The sequence below is a fragment of the Charadrius vociferus genome, unplaced genomic scaffold (assembly GCF_000708025.1).
Source record: "Charadrius vociferus isolate BGI_N301 unplaced genomic scaffold, ASM70802v2 scaffold90, whole genome shotgun sequence".
Classification (NCBI taxonomy): domain Eukaryota; kingdom Metazoa; phylum Chordata; class Aves; order Charadriiformes; family Charadriidae; genus Charadrius; species Charadrius vociferus.
Genome location: NW_009647222.1, coordinates 336233 through 347356, shown reverse-complemented (window position 1 = coordinate 347356; position 11124 = coordinate 336233). Strand labels below are relative to the sequence as shown.

General features: G+C 48.0%; 1 protein-coding gene across 1 annotated transcript in view; it reads left to right on the top strand.

Annotated features, from left to right (window-relative positions):
• The window catches only part of NINJ2 (ninjurin 2), a 47546-nt gene extending 37933 nt beyond the window's left edge, over nt 1-9613 (top strand). The window contains 2 exon segments of the mRNA XM_009879626.1: nt 7854-8085; nt 9450-9613. Coding sequence (XP_009877928.1) covers nt 7854-8085; nt 9450-9613 — 396 coding nt within the window.
• The last annotated feature ends 1511 nt before the right edge of the window (nt 9614-11124 follow it).

Here is an 11124-nt window from a genome sequence, read left to right as displayed (position 1 = left end):
AGACTCATCTTCCTTTCTGTGGAGAGCCCCAAGAATTCAGAGGGTGACCAGGGGCACATACCTGCCAAAGTCTGCAGATGAACCTAAACTCCAGTGCCTTAGAGTGAGGTTGACCTGAGAAACACCGCAAGATGTAAAGCCCCTGGGAATAAGAAAATCACCTACCTAATTTCATCAGCTTCAGTGGCTTACCCGTGTAATGAGTTCAGTCCTTGTGTATTACATACACGACACAGGCACATATCACACTTCTACCATAGATCTTAGCCATCTCTCTTCCTAGATATCCCCTACGTGAACATTCTCATGATTTTACAGATGGGGAAACTAAGATCCAGGGAGAGCAAGCAGGATGCCCTAAGCCACACAGCAAATGACAAATTGACCTTGAGCTTCCTCACATGAAAAGCAACATCAGACCAGGGCTGGGATTGTTCTGCATACAGAGTTGCAGGTCACCAGGTGAACTACACACAAGGGACTGTTGCTATATGCTTGTCCCATTATAAGACTTTTCAAACTTTTTATATTTTTTTACCCTACACATCTGCCACAAACCAGTCAGAGGGGAGCTGGACCTTTGGTATGATCTAGTACAGCTGTTACTGTGTTCCCTCCATTTTAGAAATCAACCTGACCCTCAGCAATGGATGCAAACACCCTTAGACTTGGAAGAGGTTAGATTTAGGACCTTGCTTTAGGAATGTTTTGCATTAAAGTGATTTATGTGAACACATTTGCTCTTTGGATCTGGCAGCAGCCTGCGATCAGGCCCAGCTTTTCTTAATATTTTGGGCCATAAGCCATCCAGCTTGGGGATTTATTCATCTTAACGTGTTTAGCTTTGTAAGCACAATGCAGTAGTTACTGTTGTGCCTCCCGGCTGCTCTTCCATTTTTTATAAACACATTTTCTCTGCTAACCTACTTTTAATTTTTTTCTTGTTAAGCTGTTTTGAGTCTTCTCTTGCTCCCCCACGCCCCCAGAAAACACTAGGATAAAACTGCTCTGGGTGCTAAACACTAGTGACTTGAATTGGCTCCAGCCTCTATATCCTGGCTTTGGAAATAATTGTTCCCACTAATCCTTTTGAGTGCACTCCCAATTCCATACATTCAAAGAGCTGTCCCCCCTCACCACACATACACACCCAATTGCTTCTGTTCAGCAATCAGAGATCACGCATCAGCACATTGTAATTGCTGATGCTGAGCCCCCAAACCCACTAACTGCTTCTGAGCTATGGATGGAGGCTCCTCCACCAGCCTCACTGCCTTTCCCACCTCCTCCTCATCCCAGCTACCTGGAAGAGAAAAATTATCTTCTATTCCAGCTCAGGCCTGCAGCCTGCCAGTCAATTCCTGGATCCCTTCAATTCAGTATCATAAATACACTTAACGAGGGAGTTTAATATAGATTTGGTAAGACAGTTATTTGAGCGATACATAATTTATGTTGCCCTGTAGCACAGGAAGCCACGAGTGGCGTCTGAGAGTGAACAGATTCAAGAAACTCGCCATACAGCAGCACAGAGTGCCAAAAGGGGAAAAGCGGGGGTGGGGGGGAGAGAAAAAGAGACAGCAACCTAAGGAAGGGTTGTGTGAAGGAAGAAAGAGAAGAGCTCGATAGCAGCAAAAAGCATGAAAGAAAGACAAGGTGAAAGGCACAGGGTGAGAAAAGAATGGAGAAGGAGGGAATATAAAGAGAGGATGAAAGGAGAGAGGAAGAGCTGAACAGAAGATGCAGAGAGGGTCTGCAGGATGACTAAGAGACAAGAAGGAGCATGGAAAGTGAGAAATGGGCAGCAGAGCACGCACACTTGATGCGACAAGCAGGTCTCTGCAGGCTGCGGGTGCTGCAGCCAGCCGGTAAGCAGAAGCCGACTGCTGTGTCAGCCGGAGGGCAAAGGCGAGGAGAGGCGCCCTGGATCTCGTGGGGCTCTGCTACCTCGTGACTTACCCCCAACTCCTCTGCTCTGCTCCCCGCTGCCAGCCACAGCTAGGGGACTGCCCAGCTTCCCTACCCGCTGCCAACCCTTCAGCTCCACGTCGTGTTAGGTTTTGCTGTTAGTCTCCTGCTCCTGCGTGACCTCGTTTCAGGGAGTCGCAGTGAGAATATGAGGCCAGCCTTGCAGCCGGGTAAATGAGAGAGGCTCTGCTGGCAGTCTCACCCAACTGCGCTTTCCTCCCTCTATCAATAGTAGCATCATACTCAGGTACCCCTTAGCTCAAGGATGAGGGTCCTCAGTGCTGCACCATGGTGACATCTCCGCCAGAGAGAGCTCACCAAATCTGCTTGTGGGTGTGAGATGAGACACAGGAGGTGGATAAAGCAAATGGAGAGTGGGAGTTTGGTGAGACTAGAGAACAGGAATAGTGCTTAGCAAGCACACAGGATCTGTGCCTGCCATTTGCCTTGGCTTCCACTTCTGAAGAGGTGCTGGCCCTCAGCTCTTGGAAGTTACTTTTTGGTTGGAGAGTGCTCATCCAAACAGTTGGTGTCAGCGAGCCCTCTGTTACATTGAGCAGTGACCTGCCACAGAAGTGGAGGAACAGCTCCAAGAAAGATCTCCATCAGGACCACTCCCATGTATAGGGAGAGCCTGAGATACCAGTAAAGCATCCTTGATTTATTTTCATGGATTGGTTCAATATGAATTGAAGGCAACACAGCAATTTGGCTCTGAACAGGACCCCTAGCGAGCAGAACAGATGGCTATATTAAAAGGAAAAAACCCTAAGCACAACTGAACTATCCAACAGCCTCCACAGAGGCCGAAGAGGGGGACTAGCCCTGAACACTTAGCTTTCCTTTTGCCTGCAGCATCCATGATGAGGTTTACTGTTACTTTTGTTTGTGGAACGCAGCCAAGATGCTTGCTGTTGCGCCAAATGGGAGGAAAAAAAACCCCCAGCCTTTGCCTCCCAGAGTTCACGATATAGTCGGAATTGACCAAAGTGTTCCCTGCGCGTCCCTTCTTTTGCACACGTGTGTCCGCGCACCAGCCTGCTTCCTTGCCTGCCAGATGACACGTACGGCTCTGCGAGGGAAGCCCGACCCACCGGGTGGGCAGGGATCTGGCCATCGCTGCTGTCCCCGGCGCTGCCACTGCTGCTGTCTGCGCCTCAGCATCGCACGTAGGCCAAAAGTATTAAAATTGGCTCCCTTCATCTCAAGTGAAGTGGGGTCAGGGGCTGCAGGGAGTGAGATTCTCAGGAAAAGCAGAGTAGCTAATAACCATGCACTTAAAAGCAGAGGTATTGACTGAGAGCAGGGCCTTTAATCTCTCCGCTTTCTGCCCATAGAAAGGGAGCTGTGCTTCTCTCCCACCTCGCAAGACGATGACGCTCTGCGCACTTTAACCTTCATCAACTGGTGTTTACAAAGTCCTTTCTAAAGCTGCCAACTGGCAAGTACTGTGGAAAAAAAAACCTCGGATTTTCCCTGCTGTCTGATGCTGTGTGTGTGTGTGTGTGTGGGTGTGTGTGTGTGTGTGTGTGTGTGTGCACGCGCGTGTGCTCGGCTGGCTGTTCACCGGCCAGCATCCCCGCGGTGGACGGCTCCGCACCTACCCCTCCGAACGCACAGCCTGCATTCATGTCTCCGTTTTCTTTGGCATCCTCCAGCATTTCCCTTGGAACTAGTGGCCAATGATATAGTTTCTCCTCAGTCATCCCCCTCCGCCAGAGCGCTCCCATCGAGAGGATTATCGTTCTCATACTCACGAGCCTCATGCTGTCCCGCTGTCCCTTTCAGGCTGTTGTTCCCTGGGGATAGGGTCACAAAACCCACAAAGCGATTTGCAATTAGATCTGCTCTGTAATTTTTTTTTTTTTTTTTCTTCTGCTCTGAAAAATACAACAAGAGGTTTTATAGAAATTGTCCAAGCAGCTTTAGAAAGCTCTGTGCTCCCCTCAGCCCAAAATCTTCAAGCTTTGGGAAGAACGATTTAGATGAACCTCCTCCAAAAGTTTTCGCAAGAAAGTAGATATTTCTTGTAAAAATAAGTGCGTAATAGAAAGCAAAGAATTTCCCTTGAAAACTAATTTCAGTGGAAATTTTTCAGGTAGCTTCAAGCGAGCTGTGGAGCTCAGCGTGCCCTCTGGTGCCAGAGCCTGGTGTCACAGGCCCTGGGACCTGCCAGCTCCCTACAGCAAAACCAGAGAACAAGTTTAAAAAGAGAGGGAAGAAAAAAAAAAAATCCCACAGTTGTGGTGATATTAATCCTTCTTTCTACAAGAATTCATACGGAAATTAAAAATAACAATAGAAGTAAGAGTTAAGTATTTGAGGGGCAGGGGGTGGTGTGCTTTGAGCAAGAATAAAGCCTCTGACTTGTGAAACGTAGGTGGGTGCCTCACTCAGCCCCTGTAGCTATCTGTATCGCTGTGCCACGTTTACACAAAAGGAAGCAGAAAAGGGATTTGCCTGAGGTCAGACTGAAGCCAGCAGAGTCTTTGCAAGGAAAAGAGGCTGTCTCGTATGGAAAGCCAAAACATCCGGAAATGGGACACGGGAGCCGAGCTCCAGCGCTGTACTTTTTCCAAGTCCTAATTTCCCTACCCTTAAAAAGCGGGCAATAATGATGCATCCCAGTCTTGGGGAAGTGCTGCATACTGGTAGGTGCTGTTTTCCAGCAGACACGCTGGCTCTGCAGCGATGCCTGCAAGATGAACTTGGTGTCTGCCCGCCAGACCCAGGTTTTCTTTCTTTGATGGAATACGGAGAAGAAAAGGCAGCGATTCCCACTCTCAGAAGGGGGACACTTTCAAAGTGACTAGAAAGACACTGGCTCTAGCCTGATGATATAAATCATTTTGATGAGCCTTCAGGTATGTCCTGTGTCTTAATTTAGGGCTCTGTTTGCCAAAATTGAATTATTTAATCTCCCCAGTGAACCCAGGTAACCCCCTCCAGCTGTCTGGGCAATCCTGCTACAGGGAAACCTGACTTGCTTGTGAATCAGCTCCCAAGACGCAGCAGTTTAGAGGACAGAACTTTAAGACAAACCTGAAAAAGAAACGATCCCATTTTGAAAACTTGTGCACGCATTGTGGCAGCTCAAAAAACGAGTCATGGCCATGTGCTCATACTCCACAGATGCAGTGGTTAGCTGGTCACAGGTCTGGCACCAGGCATCCCAAGCAAAGCCATCCTGCATTAATTGAAATGCCAGATCTCTGAAGACTCCTGGCTTGTTGAAGCCTCTTGTTATTTGAGACTTCAGGCTTGCATTCGTTGCTGCTAGACTAGGCAAAAATACTCCATAAGGGCCAAATCAATAGAGGACCTGAATTTCTCTAACTTCAGCTGGCATCACAGGCACTCCTGCAGGTTGGTTATTTTTTATTTTTTAGCTGTTAAGTGAAAGGTTGGTGTCCAGCTTTCATCATCTAGTAACCTTCTGGCTACCTCTGTGGATCTACTAAGCCTGCACTGACAGAACTTTGAAACAAGGTTTTCCCAGATCTTATGACTCCTCATTGGAGAGCGATGGCCATCCCTGCCTGTGGTATCATGTCCCAGAGAGGGGAACATGCCATTATGCCCATCCACATGCGAAAAGCCCACATGAAAGTACCTATTTTCATTGCCTGATCATCTGGGACACAGAGCTCACTACATTGCAACTCTGCCCTAAAGGTAAAGGAACATGGGGGCAGCTCAAAAGGATGCGTTTTCATTCAACAAGAGCTCCTGCCTTGCTTTATTTGTCGCCACATAAGTGACTAGGAACAGATGTGTCAGCCTCCTTGTACCAGTCACTCATTTAACAAAAGCTCTGTCTTGTTTGTACAGCGTCCTTGTTCTGGCATCCTTAACTCATCATTACGCATAGATAAACCATCAATGCCCAGCCTTGTGATGCTGCAGGGAAGGGGGCTGACTCTTCAGGAATGAGGAAGAAAACACATGAAAGGGGTCAAATCTCAAACCTTGCACCTCTTGGTATGGATACCACTCTGTAGCAACAGGATCATATGCTGTTAAGCCAGCTGAGAGGGGGCGGTACCTAAATCTAGGTTTTTAAGATGTGTTTCTAAGATCGGGCCTTTCGCTGGCCTCCTTTCCCCAAAATACAAGATACCTCTATTCTAGCCCAGACATCAGACAGTCATGTTTAAGAAGTCCTGAACCCCTACACGCTGCCTTAGAGTCCTTACCGGCTCTCTAGACTTCTACTATCATCCCCTTCTAGTATCTTTTAACTTCTACAGCAAGAAATACAGGCTTTGTAAAGGAGCTTCTTAACCACAGTAACTTTATTGTTGGAAAACCCCAAAATTGCATGCTTTAAGCTATGAAAAAAAAAACCCCAATAACCCAAAAGCACTTTCCTACCCCAAGCTGGACCCTTCCTAGGGGTCACAGCTCACTGATAGTTCAAACTGGACACAATCCTTCCTGCCCACTTTTTACTACGCATCTTTCTCACATGAGGGTGATCACCAGCACAGGCCACAACCCCCTTCCAAAATTCAGCCCCAGTTTCAGTTTCAGACACACAACCACATGCAGCACTCTCTCAGGATCACTGGCTTTGCTCCCACTCCCACCCCAGCACAGAGAAAGCCACTCTTGCCCAGGGATGCACAAAGAGACCAGAGACAGCAGCACAAAGCAGTAGCCATAACCCTTCTCCAGTGTCACGCCCAGACCATAGAGAAAAGGTCACATTTTGTACTTTATCTAGTACAAAAAGACCAAAATAGGACTTACCATTTGATGTAGGCACAGTCCTACTTCTCATATGCACCTGGAGAAAACTCTTCCACCACTCTGAGCCACAGAGGTTACCTCAGGCCCACACTTGGCCCTTATACCCAGATTTAAAGGGTTATCTCTCAGAGGGTGCTAAGGGCAAGGCTGCCGGTCTTCACTGCAGCTGACGGGAGGCTCATTACCGAGAGCTGAAGCCTGTCCGCTGTGTGGAAGTGCCATTTTTCTTTCTTTTTAAGAAAGAAGATCATAGCTTGCTGCAGATATATCCAAATCTTTTATAATTGTTGCCTTTGCTGGTGGTTTATTACCAACTGATGACACTTTGGGTGAATTGAAAACTACCTTTTCTGGGTTTGTTTCATCATTTGGGTCACGACAGCTAACGGGGAACTCACTTAATGAGAAAGACAGAGAAAAGGTGGATAGCTAAAAGCAGCCAAATGACCCACAGCTTGTAATTAGATTAAGGGCAACCAGGTGATTTACCCCTTGCAAATACCTGTTTCTCTCCACTGATAAAAAAATGTGTCTGAATGATTAGTTAAAGTTAGGTGTGATGGATCCCACCCTTTGTGTCAGTGGATTTCAGTGCCTGAAGTTTTAAAGAAACAGTGACCTGGGTTTCAGAAACAAAAATGTGGATTGCCCCATGTGCTCTATCATCTTGTCTGAGACAGTATCAAGCAAAAAGTGTTCAGAGGAGATACAAAGCCTAGCCACTGACAGTCCTTTGAACATGCAACCCAAAGAGAAGATCTCTCTCTAATCCTCTGTGAGTTTGAGGCTTGTCTGTGCCCTGAAGGAAGAGAATTTAATATTCCTTTCAAAATCCCTAGCTCTGGGTAATCTACATTATTGTAACTCTGGACAAGCTTGTTTTCCACCAAAATACCCAGTATTTTTCTAACCTTGCTGAGCTCTTGATCACTGCAAGTATCTTGTGCCTATTAATATCACGAGGCGACTGCGAGGGGAAACTGACTGCTCTCAACACGTTTAAAACACACAACTTTGACTTTTTCCCAGGCTTTCTAGATAAACCCTGTGGGGAGGCAGCAGCCCATTTGCCGTGGACAGGTCCGTTGGCTTAGCAATCCTACCAGTTCAGGTGGTTTCTCCTGTCTCCCCAGGGCGTGAATCCTCATCTCCGGATTAACGGGCCAATGAACATCAACCACTACGCGACAAAGAAGAGTGTGGCGGAGAGCATGCTGGATGTGGCGCTGTTCATGGCAAACGTCACACAGCTCAAAGCGGTGCTGGAGCAGGGGGCTTCCTTCCAGTACTATGCCACTCTCATTGTTCTCATCAGCATCTCCCTCTTCTTCCAGGTGATGATCGGGATTCTCCTCATCATCACCGGTAAGGTGGCCACCGAGGCGCATACACTCTCGCAGGGTGCTGCTGCGGTAGGGCACCCCATGGCTTGGATGGTGTGGGGATGGGAGGGAGATGCCTCTTCCCCTGAGCTGTTTTCCCTGGCTCCAACCAGGGCTGTAAGAGGGTTGAAGAGAGCTTGACGTGGGCGGTTGGGAGGTCTGTGTAACTGCTTTTCAAAGTGGGGAGTGGGGTTGTGTTTTTTCTCTTGCACAAAAGCTCTGAGCACTACTCTTCCTTCACTTCCCCACTGCTGAATCCCTGTTGTAGGGGGACAGCTGGGTTTTGGGCCTCTTGCTGCCCATCCTTCATGCAGCTCTTGCAGATACTACGTTTTAGCTGTATCTCCTGCCTCACTCAAGCTGGGGCCTAACAGGACAATTTAGGCGGAGGCATTCCCTATATTAACCTCACATTTAACCAATCCCACAGTTCTCCTCGTGCCATACAAACAGTACGTTAACACCAGCATTTCAGACAGACGTGCCCAATGATCTGTCTGCTACAGGAGTTGCTGTACTTCAGCCTCCAACACGTACCCAGTATTAAAAGTCTTCAGAATGCTGCCTTTTCCTGTATATCCTATGTGTTTTTTTATGTGGGACACGGGATTGGAGGCTACAGGAAATCCTGTGACATGTTCCTTTCCCTGTCCCACATGGCACAGCCTTTCCTGGTGGCAGCCGCAGTGACTGGAGCCAGCTGTGAGGAGAAGGGGGACAGGGGACCACAAGTGAGGGCAGGGAGCCACAAGGCTGTCGTTCACATGGCTTATGGGCCAGACAGCCCCGGTAACTGGGGCATTCCTGGGTCTGAACTGATCAATGCCCATCAGCTAGGGCTGATCCCATTCGTGTACACAGATACCTCTTGGTCTGGGGGTGAGCAGGGGGTTGATAGCTGTGTCAGCACATATGTGAGATCTGAGTGTCGAGGAGGAACTGGCCTCCCAACCCCAGTGCAACGTTGCTGACCTTGTCCCCCATGTCACCCAGCCTTCCCTTGCCATGTCCCATGGCCATGCTGTGGGGCGATCACATGGCACATGCCTGGCTAGCATGCAGCAGTAATTTGGCTATTTAGTGTTGGCTCATTGGAGGGCCATGGCACCTCCATGGCAAAACAAAGACATGACATAAAAAAAGATGTTTTTCCTCTGCTTCGTCCTCCTATGTCATCCTAGGGCAAGCTGTGGCCCCTGTAAAATTCCTGGGACTATTCCTCCAGCTCTGTGGCCGCAGTGCCCAGGGGCATCACAGACATTCACCAGGCAGGGAAGGCTTGCAGGGGCTGGGGGACTTTTGAGTCAAGCTACAAATCTCCCTTTCTTTTTATATTGTATCGCACAGCTCGTTTGAACCTGAATGATGTTGCAAAGCAACCCCGCCTGAATATACTCAACAATGCTGCCACGGCTCTCATCTTTATCACGGTCATCCTCAACATCTTCATCACAGCCTTTGGGGTACAGAAGACTGGCCTCTACCCTACCAAGAATTTTCGACCTTATTAAGTCACGGGGCAACGGAGTCAGGTAAGAAAGGGGTGAGTTCCCATCACTGCCAGCCCCTGGAAGAGCTCCCACTCTCAGAAAATGTCACTGCAAGGTGGAGAAGAAGGCAAAGCTGTACAAATTAACAAAGCCTTCCCAGAGCCATGTTGTTGTCCCTTGAGCATCTGGGGCCATTGAACAAATTGCCTCAGAGGAGGAGGATTTCTCCTTGCTTGGTCTTTAAAGCAAGAACACCAAACATCCCAACTGCTGCGATTTATCAGCGGCAAGTGGTTTTCAGAAGGCTGCAGACCTCATACTAAGTACAGATAGAAGTTGTGGATGGGAACTAAATTTGGGAAAGAAAACTAGGTGCATTCTGGGAGGTATCCAAAGATGGCAGTGTTATCTGAGCAGAAGAAAAGGAAGGTGCTGGGGAGGTGGGGGTGAAAGAACTGTTCACAAGAGCCAGTGCGGTTGGGCAGGGGCTGTTTTAAGAATCTAACTCTCATTTTCAAGAGAGAGTTTTGTGAGTAAGAATCCAACCAAATGCTTGGGTTCCCATGTCAGGTCAATGAGGGAATGACATGTTCTTAGGTCAAAAGTGCTTTAGGTCAAGAAGTGAAGTTCACAACTCTTGCTTACATGACCTGCAACATGTAAACATATTTTAAATGCAATATACTGGGGCAGCAGCCAGCAAGAAAGCTCGATAGATGCATGATATGATGAGGGAGGATGCAAAGGCCAAGAACCCCACTGTACAGCGTCTACAGAAACACTGCTGGCTTGGGATCCAGAAGGGTGAGAGTGCTGAAGAGCAGCACCCCACACCCACAGGGGTGGCCGTGGTGCCGAGTGACCCGGAGTGCCGTGACTGCTCCCCTCTACCTGTGCAGCGCGGAGGAGCCTGCTGCGACCTTACTGGCGTTTCTTGTCTTCCCTGCAGGATCTGAGCGGCGTGGCTGGTGGGGAAAGCTCTCTTCCTCTTCATTTTCATTGACCTCAGCAGGAGCCCATCGACGAATCCAGAGAACTGGGTTAAACTTTCAAAACCGTGTGCATGTCATGGTATACCGGTCCCTTACCCTAATGCTTTTGCAGTTCTGAAGGGGTGTAAACAGTGCCTTTCAAAGCTAGAGCAAACTTTGCTAGGGAAACCTGTGGGAACAAGCAGCAGGTACACAATTTCAAAGCACAGTTCTGTACATCTCATCTCTTATTTTAGTTGCCTGCTTCACATGTTCGATATTGGCTCATTTTATAGAGAAGACCGAATGATTTACTTTGTAGGCTAAATAAACACAAAAAGTCCAGCTTTTTTGTCTCAAGCACAAGTTGCCGTACTTAAAGCAGTGCTATCTAATAGTTTACCTCCCAAACATTGTGTACATCTCATCTCTTATTTTAGTTGCCTGCTTCACATGTTCGATATTGGCTCATTTTATAGAGAAGACCGAATGATTTACTTTGTAGGCTAAATAAACACAAAAAGTCCAGCTTTTTTGTCTCAAGCACAAGTTGCCGTACTT